Source organism: Globicephala melas, chromosome 2 (assembly GCF_963455315.2).
Source record: "Globicephala melas chromosome 2, mGloMel1.2, whole genome shotgun sequence".
NCBI classification, from domain to species: Eukaryota; Metazoa; Chordata; class Mammalia; order Artiodactyla; family Delphinidae; genus Globicephala; species Globicephala melas.
In genome coordinates this window covers 175,929,498-175,950,178 of record NC_083315.2, presented here as the reverse complement: position 1 = coordinate 175,950,178, position 20,681 = coordinate 175,929,498, and the positions used below count along the sequence as shown (strand labels likewise).

At 42.7% G+C, this 20,681-nt stretch overlaps 1 protein-coding gene across 1 annotated transcript in view; it reads right to left on the bottom strand.

Annotated features, from left to right (window-relative positions):
• Window positions 1-20,681, bottom strand: part of TDRD9 (tudor domain containing 9) — a 106,840-nt gene that overhangs the window by 44,915 nt on the left and 41,244 nt on the right. The window contains exons 9-12 of the mRNA XM_030883213.2: window positions 5,669-5,733; window positions 3,868-3,922; window positions 3,633-3,717; window positions 2,203-2,260 (exon numbers count right to left, since the gene is read on the bottom strand). Coding sequence (XP_030739073.2) covers window positions 2,203-2,260; window positions 3,633-3,717; window positions 3,868-3,922; window positions 5,669-5,733 — 263 coding nt within the window. The remainder of the gene's footprint in view (window positions 1-2,202; window positions 2,261-3,632; window positions 3,718-3,867; window positions 3,923-5,668; window positions 5,734-20,681) is intronic.

The following is a 20,681-nucleotide window of genomic DNA, read 5'->3' as shown; positions in this document are numbered from 1 at the left end:
TAGCAAAAAATAACTGTGTAACAATCACAGTGCATAGCGATAAGACAATTTACGAAACACACAGCCTTTAGAATTAGTGTACACACAGAAGCCTCTGGAAACGCACCGGCCATTCCCGACTGCCTAGGACGGGGAGGCCGGGGTCCCATTCTTTCTTCTAAGTCCTGGGAGTCTGGGCAGAAAGAACATATGCCCTGTAAGAGCCCACACGTCATAATACGAGCCTACGCGGGCTGCAGCGACAGGCCGGCCTCAAAGGGCTGCGCAGAAGCACAGGTAAAGTGGGGGACTGCCAGGTCCCAATCCCGTGTGCGCGCTGGCGGGGCGGGGGGGGGGGGGGGGACAGCCGCTCTCAGCATCTCTGTGCTGCAGTGTCCCGCTCCCAGCCCCTGGGAGGAGAGCAGGCAGCTGGTGGGGCGGTGCTGGCTCCTGTCCCCCCGCCCGCCTCGGCCTCGGCCTGCTCCTCAGCGCCGCTTGCCTCCTCAGCAACCTCCTGCTCACTGACTGCGCCGCCACCACCAGCCCTCCTTGCTGGCTCCCCAGCGCTCTTGAACACTCCTCCCGCCATAGCGTTTGGGGATCTCCATTCCCATAAAAACGGTGCTGGCAGCGCCGAGGCCCTCGGTTTCGAGACCCCATCTCCCACCTGTCTCAGCATCTCTTTCCCACCGCCCTACCTGACTCCCACTCAATCTCAATCGCAAGCATCTTTCCCTGGCACCAGACCGCTTTCCTCCCCTCCCACCCCCCCCACTCCCCGGCCTGTAACCCTACCCTTAATCCCTACAAACGGACCTGCCATCTGTGCACGTCAGGGCCTGCTGCTAACTGTCCCCGCCCCTCCGCCTAATGACCTTCCTTCCCTCCTGACCAAGCCACGGGCTCCCAGCCCCCACTGTGACCACTCCACACATCTGCCTTGACCCCTGGCCTCCTGTCACCCTGCTCTGCTCAGCTGACTCGACCCCAGGCCTGCTGATCACAGCTCTCCACCTACACCGCGCAGCCCAAGTGGCGGGAGAGGGAAGAAGAGAAACAAAACGAGCTGTAGGCTGACGGCGCCCTTTAAGCTCCCGGTTGCCAGCGGCCCTCGGGACTCAGGCTGCCCCGTCCATCCAGCCTCCTCAGACCTCCGGCACTTCCTGTCCTGCTCGCTTTCAGCTGAGGCCTGGCCTCTGGCTCACGGGGAACGCAGAGGCCATCAGAGGACCCTGCGCCCCCTCGGCAGCACCCCTCCGCCCACATCGGCCTCCTCCCCAGGATGGGAGCCAAGCCGCCCACCAGGTGCCTCGCCCCGCCCCCACGGCCGGCTCCCACGCGCCCTCTGCGCCTCCGGGCCCCGCGCCGCCTGGCACACACGTTCTCCCGGCCCGCCAGCGCTCCGGCCGCTGCCCCGGCTCCCCGCCCGCCCGTCACAGAAACCGCCACAGGAGCGCCGTCTGGCTTCACGACCCCCAGTGCCTCGGCGCCGACCCTCCGTGACCCCTCCTTCCACTCTCACTCCTCACCCAAGTCACGCCTTCCTCAGCTATCACGTCCTCACAGAGGTGTTCCCACATCGCCCCATCTAAAAGGTCAGTTACCCAATTAACTGTAACCCCTTTTCTTGATTTATTTCCCTACATGACGTCTACCTCGACCTCAAACTGCACCTACTTCTGCCCCTGCTAACTGCCTGGCTCTCCCACCAGAAGACAACACGCCTCACTCGCCCCGTACGCCTGCCCACCACCGAGAACAGCGCCCGGCAAGCGTCAGGCTCCCGAACATGAACTAACGCAACCTCACAGCGTCATCGAGGACACACACGTGGGAGACCAGACTATGAGTGGCCTCACCCTGAGGTGACGTGGTGTCTTTCTCAACAACCTGCAGCAACGGGGCGGGCTCAGGCCCCTCCCTCCAGTCACTATGTCCAGCAGGGGCAGCCCCAAAGCTCTCCTACTGCCCACGGCGCCCCGGGGACGCCCCCGATCGCTTCCTGTGTGTGTTAGTAGCTGCGCCGCAGAGGCTGCCCGGCTGAACGGACACGTGAGCTCAGAGGAGGGCGGGGGAGAGAGAAGTACAGCAGGAACTTCGGAACCCACTTTCCTACATTCTCTCCTCCAGAACAGGGGAAGAGATGGGGAAGAACAACTCCTGAGGGACACACAGGCTACAAATACTATGGTTTACTTTGTGAGGAGAACAGCAGGATCTCACCATATTTGACGTCTGGAACCGTGACAGAACTCTCCGCAATGTTGGTAGACAGAATGACCTATCAAACATCAAAAAAAGAATCTGACATGCTCACTATATACAGGAAATCATTAGGCACTGGGCTCAAATTTTGAAATTAGCCGTTTTTTCTATTTTATACAGAAGTCACAGTTAGTCAAGGGTCCTGGGGGCGGGGCACGAGGAGGAGTCAGTGCAGTGCAGGCTCAGCAGCCAAACCTGCTCTGAATCCCAGCTCTGCTCTACCCCAGCGTTGGACCCTGGACTACTTAACCTCAGTTTTCTCATCTATAAAATGGAGATAACAATAATATCTTCCCTATTACTTGAGTTAATAAACGTGAAATGCTTAGAACTGCTCCAGGCGTGAGCCAAGTGCTCATAAATATTAGCTATTACCTGTAGCACCAGCATCCAATCACTGGACACCTACTTCGTGTCAGGCACTGCAGCACTACCACAATTTAAGTATGGACATATATTATTATAATTAACCTTCCTAACAGCTCTGCAAGGTAAATGTTATCGACTCTACTTTCCAACAGTAAAATTAAGTCTGAGAAGCGATGTGCTCAGAGGCACACACCTACAGGGGACAGAGACCCATGTCACCTGTCCAACTCCCCACGCATACTCTTAACCCCTACACCTCAATGTTAAGGTACAGCCTTTTCCTGGTGGAATCATTCCAGGGGTCCAGTGGAAGCCCCTGATGTACAGAAAACCAGGCCCATGCAACACAGAAGGTTCATAAAAGCAGCAGGCAAGAAACAGGGCAAAGACAGCTCTCCCTGACCTCAGATATGATAGCTTCAGGGGGTCTTGGAATTACCCAGGGGCACAGAGCACAACCAGGCTAAAGTTCCCAGGAAGGTCTGCAGTACATAAGAGCCCTGAGTTGCCATGCAAGGTCTAGGCTGCCCCTAGAGATGCAGAACCTTCTCACTGGAATCAAGGGGGCTGGGCTGCATGTCTGGAGTCCCTGATGATCTCAAGCAGCACTAGAAGGGTTGTGATAAGACAATCCCATCATTCACACATAAAAAAGAAAATTAAAGAAATACTCTTAAACCAGGACTAAGAATGTGGGTTCTAACCAAAACCTCCAGCGCAGTGCCAGGGACAAGAGAACAGTCCCACAGTTAGAGAACTGCTGGGGGTAAGAGGCGCTGAAATCCACTAGAAACAAGGTCCTGAGGCAGAGGAAATAAAAAACCTTAGCAAACTGACTTATAAAATACAGACAAAATGAAATAACATACTTGGCTCATCAGGCAAGTGCTTGTTTAGGTGACTAACCACCAGCTACAGAACATATCGGACAAACAGCTGGAATGTCAGCACTTCTCATTAGCAGAGTCTCTAAGGAAAATGTACCTAAGTGCTCAGAACTGGTCTCCCAGCTGTCCTACCTTTCTGTACCCAGGCACTGGACTTAAAAACACGTTATTCTGTTCTTCCAAAGTCACACTTGAATGGAGTGGATAGACCTGTAACCTAAGAAAGAAGTAAATGAAATAAAATATCCATAAAGACTAGATATACACGAAAATGAATAACTACTCATTGAGATCATTAAAATTATTTAAGCTAGAAACAATACAATGCTTTACAAGTAAAAATACAACAGTATCATTTTAAACACACCTTTTATGAACCATGTTTGTGAGAAGTTCATGCATATAGTTTATTTCACCCAGACCTAGGGAAGAAAAAAAGTGAAGGGGGAAAAAAAGATTTGTATTTATTTCTAGAAAACAACCTTTAAGTTAAGATGACATCTTTTATAAATACGGCTCTACCAATTCATTTTATCTGACTTTTTTTATCCTCTTCACCTAAATATATCAGAATTACAAGTGAAAAATGCATAATGACACTGACTACCACTAACTCAAAAATATGAGAAAAACCATATTCTTTCTATGTTTTCCTTTCCACAGCAATGACTGCCTGTGAGTGCTGGCCACAGGAGATGAGTAATTTTACATTCCTCTCTTCCCCCCACTGGTTTTCCAAATGCCCTACTTTGATTATGCAAAATTTTACAACCAAAAAATAATATTTAAAAAGTCTTCGTCACAGAGATGTTTTAAATTTTTTTCATAAGGTTCATATTTGTAAATAAAGCATGATTGCAGATATAATTAGTTAAGATGAGGTCACAGTGGAGAAAAATAGGCCTTTATTCCAATAGGACTGGTGTCCTCATAAGAAGACACCCGCACAGAAAACGCCACGTGACGATCAAGGCAGAGATAGAAGTATCGCAGCCACAAGCCAAGGAGGGCCAAAGACTGACGGCCGAGAGAAGCTGGGAAGAGTCAAGGAAGGATTCTACCCAGAGCCTCAGAGGGAGCAGGGCCCTGCTGACACCTTGATTTTGAACTTCTAGTCTCCAGCAGAGTGAAAGAATAAACTTCTCTTGTTCTAAGCCTTCTGGTTTATAGCACTTTGTTACAGTAGCCCTAAAAAAACTAACACAGAACCATTCCCCAAAGATCAATTAATGAAATAAATGTACTGTCAAATGAACTCACTTAAACACATAAAAGAAAAACAACAAAAACTGTAAAATATCATTTATACATATTTTATTCAGGCAATGTTTAGCAGTTAGAAAGCATTTATTTCACATCAGGTGTTAAGATAGTACTGCCCTGACTCTACTTTGGTCACTTCTTCCTTGATACCATATTATGCACACAGCAATCACTGACAACTATTTATTGGGACAAATGCAACTCCATACCACTGTCAGCTAATGCTTGTTTCCTGGATATAAAACTAATCCGTACCAACCGAAGCAAAGCATGACCAAAGTTCTAAACTCCCATGCTGCATTCCAAAGTAAAAGGTTACTTTATTCATGCTTTTTGTTCTCCACCACAATTAGCACAAATACTCATATGTTCTACATATTACCTTCCAACAGCAAAGAATACATGAATTATTGTCGTAAGGTTTCATAAAGCTATACCACTTGATTAAAAAATCAACATTTTGAAAAAGTACAATTTAACAAAAATTAATCTTTAAGTATCTTAAGAGATTATTTTGTCAAATACTGAAGAAAAAGGAACTCGAGGGCTACCCTGATGATTTTCATGGTATTACAATAATGATATTGTTATTAAATAAGCTTTAAATACAGATCGATGACAATTACTTCACATTTATAACCATATGTATGAAATAGCAAAATTAACATAGCCAATTTTTTCTGAAGGGGGTCAGACTGCCCTCAAAAAGTTAAACTGTTCATTATGAACGTTTTAGCAACACAAAGGTTATAGTAAGAAGTCAAACCAAAAATCACATTTATTCACATTCCCAGAGTCTATAAAGAATAAACCCGCACTACAAATACCATTTTTCACAATATGTGCGAGACACAAACTAGTCTCCACCCAGCGCAGATTCTAGATCACGGAAGAATGACACTCACCTGGCAAAAACACCAACACACTGCTCCGCTCTGACACAAATGGGGTGCCCGACCAGGTCTTGGTCCTGTTAAAATGTGAAGTGCACAAGTATTAATCAAGGCTAAGTAGCCACTGTTTTTCCAGAATCCTCATATTATGGCTTCTGACCCTGAAAGGTTCTTACATCTAGGTCATCGAGTATAATTTTCCTTCTACATAAGAAAACACAGAGGCCCCATGACGTGAGACACTGTCCAAAGCCCCAGGATCACCCAAGGGACCCCAAGCCTCTTGACTACTTTCTCCCATAAAAACTCACTATCCAAAAAAGTCTTCTCTGAAATTCAGTTACTGTAATCCAGAACCTCAAAATACAAAACATTTAGAAAAACTACTACAAACAAAACTTCAACTCTAAGGAATCCAAACTAGTATTAGAAAGCATGTTTATAGACCAAGATCTCAAACTGTCCTCTCGCCTCCCTGCTGCTAGCAACATATTTAAGTTGTGCGAAGTCAGAACTTTCATTCCTCCACAAACCCTTGAGCCCCTCCCCTGTGCCAGGCCCTCCTCCATGCAGGCAGGCACAGCAGAAAGACAGACAAGCTCCCCACTCTTTGGAGCTTACATTCTAGCTAGAGAGACAGACAAGAAACAAGGAAATCAGCCCCTTCAGTTCGGCAGTAAGACCGTGACAAGAACAAACAGGGGACAAAGAGCCACGGAGCTGCAGTTACTAGTTTACCCCTCTCACCCCCTCCTCTTTCTTTGCGGTTACTGTTCCCAGGCATAGCATGGATTGTTGTTTCTTGACTGTTCCAAGAAAAAAATAAAGATTAGAGTGGAAATCAATGAAATAGAAAAAGAAAAACAACAGAAAAACAAAAACCTAGCTCTTTGAAAAGATCAACAAATTGATAAATCTACCTAGTTTGACCAAAAGAAAAAAAGTGAGTCCATATACTACAATGAGAAATGGAAGAGAAGACATTACTACTAGTCCTAAAAAGACACAAACTACTGAAACTGACCCAAGAAAAAACAGACAATCTGAATAGAGCTGTAACAAACAACAAGATTGAATTAGTAATTTTAAAACTACCCATAAAGAAAGCCCAGACCCCAATGGCTTCACAGCTGAATTCCAAAAAACATTCAAAGAAGTAATACCAATTCTTCACAAACTCTTCCGAAAAAACAGAACATTTCCCAACTCATTTTATGAGGCCAGTATTACCCTGATACCAAAACCAGACAGACATAAGAAAACTACAGACCAATACCTTAAGAACATGAATGTAAAAATCGTCAACAAAATACTAAGTAAACCAAATCCAGCAACATATAAAAAGAAGTATACACCATGACCAAGGGGGATTTATCCGAGGGATGCAAAGTTGATTTAACATCTAAAAAATCAACAAAGACTAAAATCACATGATTATCTCAATAGACAAAAATCATCTAACAAAATCTAACACGCTTTCATTTAAAAAACACTCAGCAGGACATCCCTGGTGGCACAGTGGTTAAGAATCCACCTGCCAATGCAGGGGACATGGGTTTGAGCCCTGGTCCAGGAAGACCCCACATGCTGCGGAGGAACTAAGCACGTGTGCCACAACTACTGAGCCTGCACTCTAGAGCCCACGAGCCACAACTACTGAAGCCTACGCACCCAGAGCCCACGCTCCACAACAAGAAAAGCTACCACAATGAGAAGCCCGCGCACTGCAACGAAGAACAGCCCCCACTCGCTGCAACTAGAGAGAGCCCACGCACAGTAACAAAGATCCAACGCAGCCAAAAATAAATAAAGTAATTAATTAATTTAAAAAAAAGAACACTCAACAAACTAGAAATAGAAGTGAACTTTCTCAACCTGATGAAGGTCATCTACAAAAAGCCCTCAGCAAACATGATAACCTAACAGAGAAAGATGGATGTTTTCCCCCTATGATCAGTAACAAGACAAGGGCATCCACACTTGACACTTCTTTTCAACAATGTACTGGAGGTTCTAGCCAGGACAGTTAGGCAAGAAAAAGAAATACAAGGCATCCAGATTGGAAAAGAAGAAATAAAACTATCTTTATTCAGTAGATGACATGATCTTATATACAGAAACCCTAAGGAATCCTCCTAGGACTAATAAATGAGTTCAATGAAGTTGCAGAATATAAGATCAATAAACAAAAATCAATTGTTGGGGACCTTCAAGATGGCAGAGGAGTAAGACATGCAGATCACCTTCCTTCCACATCAAAAATACATCTACATGTGGAACACCTCTTACAGAATACCTACTGAACCCTGGCAGAAGACCTCAGACTTCCCAAAACGCAAGAAAATCCCCATGTACCTGGGTAGGGCAAAAGAAAAAAGAAAAAACAGAGACAGAAGAAACAATAGGGACAGGACCTGCACCTCTAGGAGGGAGCTGTGAAGGAGGAAAAGTTTCCACACGCTAGGAAGACACCTCACTGGCGGAGACGGGGAGTGGCGGGGGGAAGCTTCGGAGCCACGGAGAAGAGCGCAGCAACAGGGTGCAGAGGGCAAAGCGGAGATCTCCCTGCACAGAGGATCCATGCCGACCAGCACTCAGCAGCCCGAGAGGCTTGTCTGCTCACCCGCCCAGGGGCAGATGGGGGCTGGGAGATGAGGCTCGAGCTTTGGAGGTCAGATCCCAGGGAGAGGACTGGGGTTGGCTGCGTGAACACAGCCTGAGAGGGCTAGTGTATCACAGCTAGCCAGGAGGGAGTCTGCGAAAAAGTCTGGACCTGCCTAAGAGGCAAGAGACCACTGTTTCGGGGTGCGTAAGAGAGGGGATTCCTTCCCTGTCTACCCACAGAAGGCAGAGCACCGCCTAAGCAAGCTCCAGAGATGGGCATGAGCCGCGGCTATCGGCTTGGACCCCAGAAACAGGCATGAAACGCTAATGCTGCTGCTGCTGCCACCAAAAAACCAGTGTGAAAAGCGCAGGTCACTATCCACCCCCCAACCCCCTGCCCCGGGAGTCTATGCAGCCTGTCACTGCCAGGGTCCCGTGATCCAGGGACAACTTCCCCGGGAGAACACACGGCGCCCCCAAGCTGTTGCCACATCACAGCAGCCTCTGCCGCTGCAGGCTCGCCCCGCATTACAATTATGACCACCTTACCCCTCCCCTCCCCCCGGCCTGAGTGAGCAATAGTCCCCTAATCAGCCGCTGCTTTAACCCCCTCCTGTCTGGGCGGGAACAGATGCCTGAGGGCAACCTACATGCAGAGGAGGGGCCGAAACCAAAGCTGAACCCCAGGAGCTGTTCGAACTAAGAAGAGAAAGGGAAATCTCTCCCAGCAGCCTCAGGAGCAGTGGATTAAATCCCCACAATCAACTTGATGTACCTGCATCTATGGAATACCTGAATAGACAACGAATCGTCCCAAAACTGAGGCAGTGGACTTGGGAGAAACTGCAGACTTGGGGTTTGCTCTCTGCGACTGATTTGTTTCTGATTTTTGTGTTGATCTTAGTTTAGTTTTTAGCACTTGTTATCATTGGTGGGTTTGTTTACTGGTTTGGTTGCCCTCTTTTTTTTTCTTTTTTTTTATTATTTTAATAATTTTTAAACTTTTTTTTCTTTCCTTTTTTCTCCCTTTTTGTCTGAGCCATGTGGCTGACAGGGTCTTGGTACTCTGGCCTGATGTCAGGCCTGAGCCTCTGAGGTGGAAGAGCCGAGTTCAGGACACTGGACCACCAGACACCTCCCAGCCCCAGGTAATATCAATTGGCGAGGGCTCTCCCAGAGATCTCCATCTCAACGCTAAGACCCAGCTCCACCCAACGGCCAGCAAGCTCCAGTGCTGGACACCCCATGCCAAACAACTAGCAAGACAGGAATACAACCCCACCCATTAGCAGAGAGGCTGCCTAAAATCATACTAAGTTCACAGACCCCCCCCCTCAAAACACCACCGGATGCAGCACTGCCCACAAGGAAGACAAGATCCAGCCTCATCCACCAGAACACAGGCGCTAGTCCCCTCCACCAGGAAGCCTACACAACCCACTGAACCAACCTCACCTACTGGGGGCAGTCACCGAAAACAATGGGAACTACGAACCTGCAGTCTGCAAAAAGGAGACCCCAAGCACAGCAAGTTAAACAAAATGGGAAGACAGAGAAATATTCAGCAGATGAAGGAGTAAGGTAAAAACCCATCTGACCAAACAAATGAAGAGGAAATAGGCAGTCTACCTGAAAAAGAATTCAGAGTAATGACAGTAAAGATGATCCAAAATCTTGAAAACAGGATGGAGAAAATACAAGAAACGTTTAGCAAGGACACAGAAGAACTAAAGAGCAAACAATGATGAACAACAAAATAAGTGAAATTAAAAATTCTCTAGAAGGAATCAATAGCAGAATAACTGAGGCAGAAGAACGGGTAAGTGACTTGGAAGATGAAACAGTGGAAATAACTACCACAGGGCAGAATAAAGAAAAGAGAAGGAAAAGAATTGAGAACAGTCTGAGAGACCTCTGGGACAACATTAAACACAACAACATTCGAATTACAGGGGTCCCAGAAGAAGAAGACAAAAAGAAAGGGTCTATGAAAATATCTGAAAAGATTATAGTTGAAAACTTCCCTAACATAGGAAAGGGAAAAGTCAATCAAGTCCAGGAAGCACAGAGTCCCAAACAGGATAAATCCAAGGAGAAACACAACAAGACACATATTAATCAAACTATCAAAAATTAAATACAAAGAAAAAATATTAAAAGCAGCAAGGGAAAAGCAACAAATAACATACAAGGGAATCCCCATAAGGTTAACAGCTGATCTTTCAGCAGAAACTCTGCAAGCCAGAAGGGACTGGCAGGACATATTTAAAGTGATGAAGGGGAAAAACCTACAACCAAGATTACTCTACCCAGCAAGGATCTCATTCACATTCGATGGAGAAATTAAAACCTTTACAGACAAGCAAAAGTTAAGAGAATTCAGCACCACCAAACCAGCTTTACAACAAATGCTAAAGGAACTTCTCTAGGCAGGAAACACAAGAGAAGGAAAAGACCTAAAACAACAAACCCAAAACAAGTAAGAAAATGGTAATAGGAACATACATATCGATAATTACCTTAAATGTAAATGGATTAAATGCTCCAACCAAAAGACACAGACTGGCTGAATGCATACAAAAACAAGACCCATATATACGTGCTGTCTACGAGAGACCCACTTCAGACCTAGAGACACATACAGACTGAAAGTGAGGGGATGGAAAAAGATATTCCATGCAAATGGAAACCAAAAGAAAGCCGGAGTAGCGATTCTCATATCAGACACAACAGACTTTATTTTTATTTTTTTATTTTTGTGGTACGCGGGCCTCTCACTGTTGTGGCCTCTCCCGTTGTGGAGCATAGGCTCCGGACGCGCAGGCTCAGCGGCCATGGCTCATGGACCTAGCCACTCCGCGGCATGTGGGATCCTCCCGGACCGGGGCACGAACCCACGTCCCCTGCATTGGCAGGCAGACTCTCAACCACTGCGCCACCAGGGACGCCCCAGACAAAATAGACTTTAAAATAAAGACTATTACAAGAGACAAAGAAGGATACTACATAATGATCAAGGGATCAATCCAAGAAGAAGATATAACAATTGTAAATATTTATGCACCCAACATAGGAGCATCTCAATACATAAGGCAAATGCTAAGAGCCATAAAAGGGGAAATCAACAGTAACACCATAACAGTATGGGACTTTAACACCCCTCTTTCACCAATGGACAGATCATACAAAATGAAAATGAATAAGGAAACACAAGCTTTAAATGACACATTAGACAAGATGGACTTAATTGATATTTATAGGACATTCCATCCCAAAACAACAGAATACACTTTCTTCTCAAGTGCTCATCGAACATTCTCCAGGATAGATCATACCTTGGGTCACAAATCAAGCCTTGGTAAATTTAAGAAACTGGAAATCATATCAAGTGTCTTTTCCGACCACAATGCTATGAGACTAGATATCAATTACAGGAAAAAAACTATAAAAAATACAAACACATGGAGGCTGAACAATACGTTACTAAATTACCAAGAGATCACTGAAGAAGTCAAAGAGGAAATCAAAAACTACCTAGAAACAAATGACAATGAAACCACAACAACCCAAAACCTATGGTACACAGCAAGAGCAGTTCTAAGAGGGAAGTTTATAGCAATACAATCCGACCTCAAGAAACAAGAAACATCTCAAATAAACAACCTAACCTTACATCTAAAGCAATTAGACAAACAAGAACAAAAAAAACCCCAAGTCAGCAGAAGGAAAGAAATCATAAAGATCAGATCAGAAATAAATGAAAAAGAAATGAAGGAAACAATAGCAAAGATCAATAAAACTAAAAGCTGGTTCTTTGAGAAGATAAACAAAATTGATAAACCATTAGCCAGACTCATCAAGAAAGAAAAAGAGAAGACTCAAATCAATAAAATTAGAAATGAAAAAGGAGAAGTGACAAGTGACACTGCAGAAATACAAAGGATCATGATGAGAGATTACTACAAGCACCTATATGCCAATAAAATGGACAACCTACAAGAAATGGACAAATTCTTAGAAGAGCACAAACTTCTGAGACTGAACCAGGAAGAAATAGAAAATATAAACAGACCAATCACAAGCACTGAAATTGAAACTGTGATTAAAAATCTTCCAACAAACAAAAGCCCAGGACCAGATGGCTTCACAGATGAATTCTATCAAACATTTAGAGAAGAGCTAACACCCATCCTTCTCAAACTCTTCCAAAATATAGCAGAGGGAGGAACACTCCCAAACTCATTCTATGAGGCCACCATCACCCTGATGCCAAAACCAGACAAAGATGTCATTAAAAAAGGAAACTACAGGACTATATCACTGATGAACATAGATGCAAAAATCCTCAACAAAATACTAGCAAACAGAATCCAACAGCACATTAAAAGGATCATCCACCATGATCAAGTGGGGTTTATCCCAGGAATGCAAGGATTCTTCAATGTACGCAAATCAATGTGATACACCGTATTCACAAACTGAAGGAGAAAAACCATATGATCATCTCAATAGATGCAGGAAAAACTTTTGACAGAATTCAACATCCATTTATGATAAAAACCCTCCAGAAAGTAGGCATACAGGGAACTTACCTCAACATAATAAAGGCCATACATGACAAACCCACAGCCAACATCGTTCTCAATGATGAAAAACTGAAACCATTTCCTCTAAGATCAGAACAAGACAGGCTGGCCCACTCTCACCACTATTTTTCAAAACAGTTTTGGAAGTTTTAGCCACGGCAGTCACAGAAGAAAAAAGAAATAAAAGGAATCCAAATCGGAAAAGAAGAGGTAAAACTGTCACTGTTTGCAGAAGACACGATACTATACATAGAGAATCCTAAAGATGCTACCAGAAAACTACTAGAGCTCATCAATGAATTTGGTAAAGTAGCAGGATACAAAATTAATGCACAGAAATCTCTTGCATTTCTATACACTAATGATGAAAAATCTGAAGGAGAAATTAAGGAAACACTCCCATTTACCACTGCAACAGAAAGAGTAAAATACCTAGGAATAAACCTACCTGAGGAGAGAAAAGACCTGTAGGCAGAAAACTATAAGACACTGATGAAAGAAATGAAAGACAATACAAACAGATGGAGAGATATACCATGTTCTTGGATTGGAAGAGTCAACACTGTGAAAATGACTCTACTACCCAAAGCAATCTACAGACTCAATGCAATCCCTATCAATCAACCAATGGTGTTTTTCACAGAACTAGAACAAAAAATTTCACAATTTGTATGGAAACACAAAAGACGCCAAAGAGCCAAAGCAATCTTGAGAAAGAAAAATGGAGCTGGAGGAATCAGATTCCCGGACTTCAGACTATACTACAAAGCTAGAGTAATCAAGACAGTACAGAACTGGTACGGAAAACAGAAATACAGATCAATGGAACAGGATAGAAAGTCCAGAGATAAACCCACACACATATGGTCACCTTATCTTTGATAAAGGAGCCAAGAATATACAATGGAGAAAAGACAGCCTCTTCAATAAGTGGTGCTGGGAAAACTGGACAGATACATGTAAAAGAATGAAATCAGAACAGTCCCTAACACCAGGGCTTCCCTGGTGGCGCAGTGGTTGAGAGTCCGCCTGCCGATGCAGGGGACACGGGTTCGTGCCCCAGTCTGGGAAGATCCCACATGCCACGAAGCAGCTGGGCCCGTGAGCCATGGCCACTGAGCCTGCGCGCCTGGAGCCTGTGCTCCGCAACGGGAGAGGCCACAGCAGTGAGAGGCCCGTGTACCGCAAAAAAAAAAATAATAATAATAAATAAAATAAAATAAACAAATGGGATCTTTCAAAGCTTTTGCAAAGCAAAGGAAACTACAAACAAAACGAAAAGACAACCCTCAGAATGGGGAAAAATATTGCAAACAAATCAAGGGATTAATCTCCAAAATATATAAACAGCTCATGCAGCTCAATATTAAAAAAAACTAACAACCCAATCAAAAAATGGGCAGAAGACCTAAATAGACATTTCTCCAAAGAGGACATACAGATGGCCAAGGCACACATGAAAAGCTGTTTAAAATCACTAATTATTAGAGAAATGCAAATCAAAACTACAATCAGGTATCACCTCACACCAGTTAGAATGGGCATCATCAGAAAATCTACAAACAACAAATGCTGGAGAGGGTATGGAGAAAAGGGAATTCTCTTGCACTGTTGGTGGGAATGTAAATTGATACAGCCACTACAGAGAACAGTATGGAGGTTCCTTCAAAAACTAAAAACAGAATTACCATATGACCCAGCAATCCCACTACTGGGCATATACCCAGAGAAAACCACAATTCAAAAAGGCACATGCACCCCAATGTTCACTGCAGCACTATTTACAATAGTCAGGTCACGGAAGCAACCTAAATGCCCATTGACAGATGAGTGGATAAAGATGTGGTACATATATACAATGGAGTATTACTCAGCCATAAAAAGGAATGAAATTGGGTCCTTTGTAGAGATGTCGATGAATCTAGAGATTGTCATACAGAGTGAAGTAAGTTAGAAAGAGAAAAACAAATATGGCATATTAACACATATATGTGGAACCTAGAAAAATGGTACCAATGAACTGGTCTGCAGGGCAGAAATAGAGACACAGATGTAGAGAACAAACATATGGACACCAAGGGGGGAAAGCAGCGGGGGAGGGCAGGGCAGGGGCGTGTGCTGAACTTGGAGATTGGGATGGACATGTATACACTGATGTGTATGAAATGGATGACTAATAAGAACCTGCTATATAAAAAAATAAATAAAATTCAAAAAAAAAAGATAACTAACAAGGACTTACTGTACAGCACAGGGAACTATACTCAATATTTTGTTAATAACCTATAAGGGAAAAGAACCTGAAAAAGTATATATATACATACACACACACACACACACATATATAAAACTGAATCAATATGCTGTATACCTAAAACACAATATTGTAAATCAACTATATGTCAGTTTAAAAAAATTGGAAAAAAAACAAATATAAGAAGCCTATGTAACATATGGGCCTTATATAAAGGTATTAAAGGTAAACACAAAAACAAAAGTATAAACATCCCTAACTACCAAGAAAAAATTCAAAACATAAAAAGAAAAGGAAGGACCATGCAATAAATATGACATATCTGAGGCTGAACACATGAGTCATGCATCAGTAAGCCTGGATGGCTGAAGCCAATGAGCAAAAGAAGATTTTCAAGTAGCTCACAAAGCAAAACCAACTCTATGCTACACGCAAAACTCACACTTAGACACTAAGCAATTCAGAAAATGAAAACAAATGGATGGCAAAGATTTTAGAGGTAAAGACAAACAAAAGAGAGCAAGAGTTGCAATCTTGATATATGACAAAGTAGAATTCAGACTCCACAGTATTAAGCAAGGCAAAGAAGGGCACAGTATAATGCAGAAGGCCATAGTTCACGACACTGTGACAGTTATGAGTATCTAGCGGCAAAAGACTGGAGCAGCCCTCTTCACAAAGCAGAAACCACACATGATGAAGGCAGAAACAGAAATACACTAATAAGAGGAGACTTCACACACCAGTCTCATTCCACAACCATTCCAAAGGTCAAAAAACAAATTTAGGGACCTCCCTGGCGGTCCAGTGGTTAAGACTTCGCCTTCCAATGCAGGGGGTGTTGGTTTGATCCCTGGTCGGGGAGCTGAGATCCCACATGCCTTGGGGCCAAAAAACCAAAACATAAAGCAGAAGCGGTATTGTAACAAATTCAATAAAGACTTTAAAACATGGTCCACATCAAAAAAAAATTCTAAAAAAATAAATAAATTTAAAAAGCTAACAACATAATGGATAGTGTGCAACTTATGACCATATGTCAAACTTTTCACTCTGATAATAAAAATTGTCATTTCAGGGGCATGCAGAGTATTCATGACAACTGACCATGTGCTAGATCACAGGAAAAACAAACACTTCAGTTCCATGAAGCAAAAATAATACAAATAATATTTTATGATAACAATTCCATCAAACTTGACATTAGTAGTAAAAAGTGCTTAAAGGCCCTTTTATCAAAAAAATTTAAATTTCTCTTGGGTCAAAGGGGAAATATAAGCCAAAATTGAGACTGTCTCAAAAATAATAACAAAAACACCATATATCAGAACATATGGGATACAATCACAGAAGTCACCAAATAAAAATTCATGGATTAAATACTTCTATCAATAAAATAAAAGGATGAAACTAAAATAACAATCAATTTACTAGTTAAAAAACAGTAACAAAGTAAACCAAAAAAGTGGAAGGAAGGAAATTATGGCAAATAATCAATTAAAATAGGGTTCTTTAAAATGTTTTAAATAGGCAACTAATAAACAAATGAACCTAGGTGTAAAATAAACTGATTACCAAACAGAGAGAATTATTATTTAAAGTAATATTTGAAAACAGCTCTCTCTGACTGTATATCCAGTGGGATATATTCTAAGAACAAAAGGAACAGCAAAGCAGTTTTATACTTCACTCACAGGTTTAGTTTTAGAAGGACTATCACTATTTACTTGTTAAACTATTTTTTATTATATTATGGGGGAAAACAAATAAGTAAATAATGTTTTAGCAACCAAAAGTTTTGGTGTTTAAGAAAAGCACTAAAAATGTAATCAAGCAGGACCCTATGGGGCCTTCCCAGGACAGAAACCACCCCCCACACACACCATGTCCTCCACCTTCCTCTTATTTGTAGAAAAACTTTAGCCTCCTAGGCCTTCCGAGAGTTCCAAAGAGCAAATTTAATCAGAGAAGTGAAAAAATGCAGAAACAAAGGAAAACAGTCAAGCAAGACAAAATAATAATAGTTTAGCCATTAAACAAAGTCAAGGACCTTTAGTTCCTCCTCAAGGGCAATAGGTACTATTCTGAGCCACGTCCTTTGAGCTGTTTTGCAGATACTGAAACCCCACCAGGTGGAAGAAGTTAACTGCATGGTGACCACAAGCCTGTAGACCCCAGACCAGTTGGAACCAGAAGGCTGAGGATGTTGACTCGCGATTACCTCATCAACAACCAATCAGACGAGCGTCCACGAGCTGATCAGGCACCCCACAACCCTCCCTCACCCTGTCTTTAAAAGCCTTTAAAGGCTTTCAAGGAGGTCGGGCTTTTTGAGCACCAGCTGCCTGGACTCCTTGCTTGGCGCCTGCAGTAAACCCTGCACTTCCCTTCACCACAGCCAGTGTCAGCAGACTGGCTTTACTGCACGTGGGTGAGCAGACCCGAGTTTGGTTCAGTAACAAACATATAGAAGAAAAGCTAAGAAAAGAACAATATTAAATTTGAGTTTAAATATCATTTCATGTATGACAGTTAAAATAAATTACCAACAACAAAAAACAAACAAAAAATGGGCAGAAATAGACATTTCCAAATAGACATTTTTCCAAAGAAGACATACAGATGGGCAACAGGCACGTGAAAGAATGCTCAACGTCGCTAATTACTAGAGAAATGCAAGTCAAAACTACAACGAGGTACCACCTCACACCAGTCAGAATGGCCATCAGTAAAAAGTCTACAAATAACAAATGCTGGAGAGGGTGTGGAGAAAAGGGAACCCTCCTACACTGTTAATGGGAATGTAAGCTGATGCAGCCACTATGGAGAAGAGTATGGAGGTTCCTTCAATAACTAAAAATAGAATTACCATATGATAGAGCAATCCCACTCCTGGGCATATATCCAGACAAAACTATAACTCAAAAAGATACATGCACCCCTATGTTCACAGCAGACTACTCAAATAGCCAAGACATGGAAACAACCTAAATGTCCACTGACAGATGAACAGATAAAGAAGATGTGGTACATATATATACAATGAAATATTACTCCAGTGGAATATAACCTATAATTGAGAAGAATCTGAAAAAGAATATATATATATATATACACGAATCCCTTTGCTGTACACCTGGAACTAACACAACATTGTAAATCAACTATACTTCAGTAAAATAAATAAATAATACATTTCCAGCTACAGCCACTGAAAAGACTTAGAAGCAATGACAGACACCCCAGTAGCAATGAGCACATTTAGAATCCAAATCCTGTCTTCTAAAAACATTCCTCACTACAAGAATCAGTTCCTTGGAGAAATGATTCTTGGTCTAGTGCAGGGAAAGAACAAGATGAATGGCTTGGAACACCCTGTGCCAGAAAGCAAATAAATGCCCCAAAACTAAGGACGTCACATCAAATAATGCAGGAGCCAACTTACCAAAGGCTCCCACTGGCCAAATTTTGGAAAACTGACTGTTAAAAAAATAAAACTGATTAACTTTGACACTTTAAATAAATAAAATACATGAGTTTCAAGAGAATGAGAAGACAAACCACAGACCAAGAGGAAGCATTTGCAAAACACGTATATGATAAAAAGACCTGTTATCCTAAATATATATATAATGCTTTTAGAACTCAACAATAAGAATATGAACAATCCAAGTAAGAAATGGGCAAAAGCCCTGAAAAGACACATCACCAAATAAGACACACAGATGCCAAATAAACCTATGAAAAGATGCTCCACAACATATGTCATCAGGGAAATGCAAATTAAAACAAGATACCACTGCATACCTATTAGAACTGTCAGAACACTGACAGCACCAAACGCTGGTGAGGATGTGGAGCAACAGGAACTCTTGTTCATTGCTGGTGGGAATGCAAAACGGTGCAGCCACTTCGGAGCACAATTTCGCAGTTTCTTACAAAACTAAACATACTCTTACCATATGATCTAACAAATGCACTCGTTGGTATTTACTCAAATGAAATGAAAACTTACATCCACACAAAAACCTGCACTTGGATGTTTACAGTGGCTTTATTCACAATTGCCAAAACTTGAAAGCAACCAAGATGTCCTTCAGTAGGTGAACAGGTAAACAGACTGTGGTGCATCCAGATGATGAAATACGATTCAGCACTAAAAAGCCCTGAAAGGACATGGAGGAACTTTAACCGCTTATTTCTAAGTGAAAGAAGCCAATCTGAAAGCTGCAATAGTACGATTCCAACTCTATGACATTCTGGAAAAGGCAAAACCATGGAGACAGTAAAAGGTCAGTGATTGCCAGAGGTTACGGAGGAGGAAGGGATGAACAGCTCAAGCACAGAGGATTTCTAGGAATCTTTAGGGTTAAGAGTGAACCCTGAACTATAGTCTCTGAGTGATAATGATGTGTGCTACTCTGGTAGGAGACTTGACAGGAGGGGAGGCTGTGCCTCTGCAGGAGAGGGGGCGCACAGGAACTGTTGGTACTTTCTGCTCTATTTTGCCTTGAACCTAAAACTGCTCTAAAAAATAAAATCTATTTAAAACAAAAAAAAATCCATGAGTCCACTGTGACATGAAAAGAGAGGGAGATAAGGAGAAAAGAGGCAAGGTAATAAAAGGAAAATTCCTCTTTATAGAACAATCTCAGAGAATAAGAAGAACAAGTGATAAAATCAGAACCTCACTAATGTACCAATGACTCAGGAGAGAGCATCAGTGGATGCTCTCTGGATGAAAGGTTGCTGGGCAACACCCAAGCCACCACCATTCAGACTCCCTGAGTCCACTGAGCCTCAAGCAAGATCAATGAAAAGACTGCCACACCTATTCACAGCAGTCAAACCACAGGACAAAGACAAGGAAGGAGGCTGAAAGTTAACCAGGCAAAGGCAGATTTACCGACAAGGAACAGCTGAACCAAAAGGTAACCTCTCACCATAATAAGAGAAGCCAGAATATTATGGGAAAATATCATAAAATATTGAAAGACAATAAAAATGGGTATATTTAATATATGTAAATTATACCTCAATAAAGTTACTTAAGAAATTAGAAAAGGTAAAAAAAGGAAAGTCTAAGATGAAACTGATGAATAAAATGATATATATCTGAGTAAAGCTAAACACACTGATCATATTAAAAAAAACAAAAAAATTGTGGGAGCTTAAAAACAGAGCTGCATGTAACTTGGATTTTCCAACTCGTGTGTCAAGCACTACTCAAGGCCCCAGACACATGGAGATCCTGGCACATCCCTGACCCCGGCACTGGAGAAACGGGGGAGTCAGAATCCGAACACACAGAAGTGAAATGTCTGGCAGGAAATCTATTCTGAAGGCGCAGCACACAGGCACCTCACTGCAAGGCGCTGCCCACCAGGAGTGCAGACAATGAATACCCTGAAGAGGAGCTAAAGACAGTGGACACCTTGACACTTTCTGTATGTTTACGTTACACAACTAAAAGAAGAGAAATACCATGTCTGTGTGTGTCTAGGGCCTATAAGAGAACAGCTTTCCCAGCAACCGAGTGCTGGTTACTGTGAGGAGGTGGAATCTATATTCTGTTTGTTGT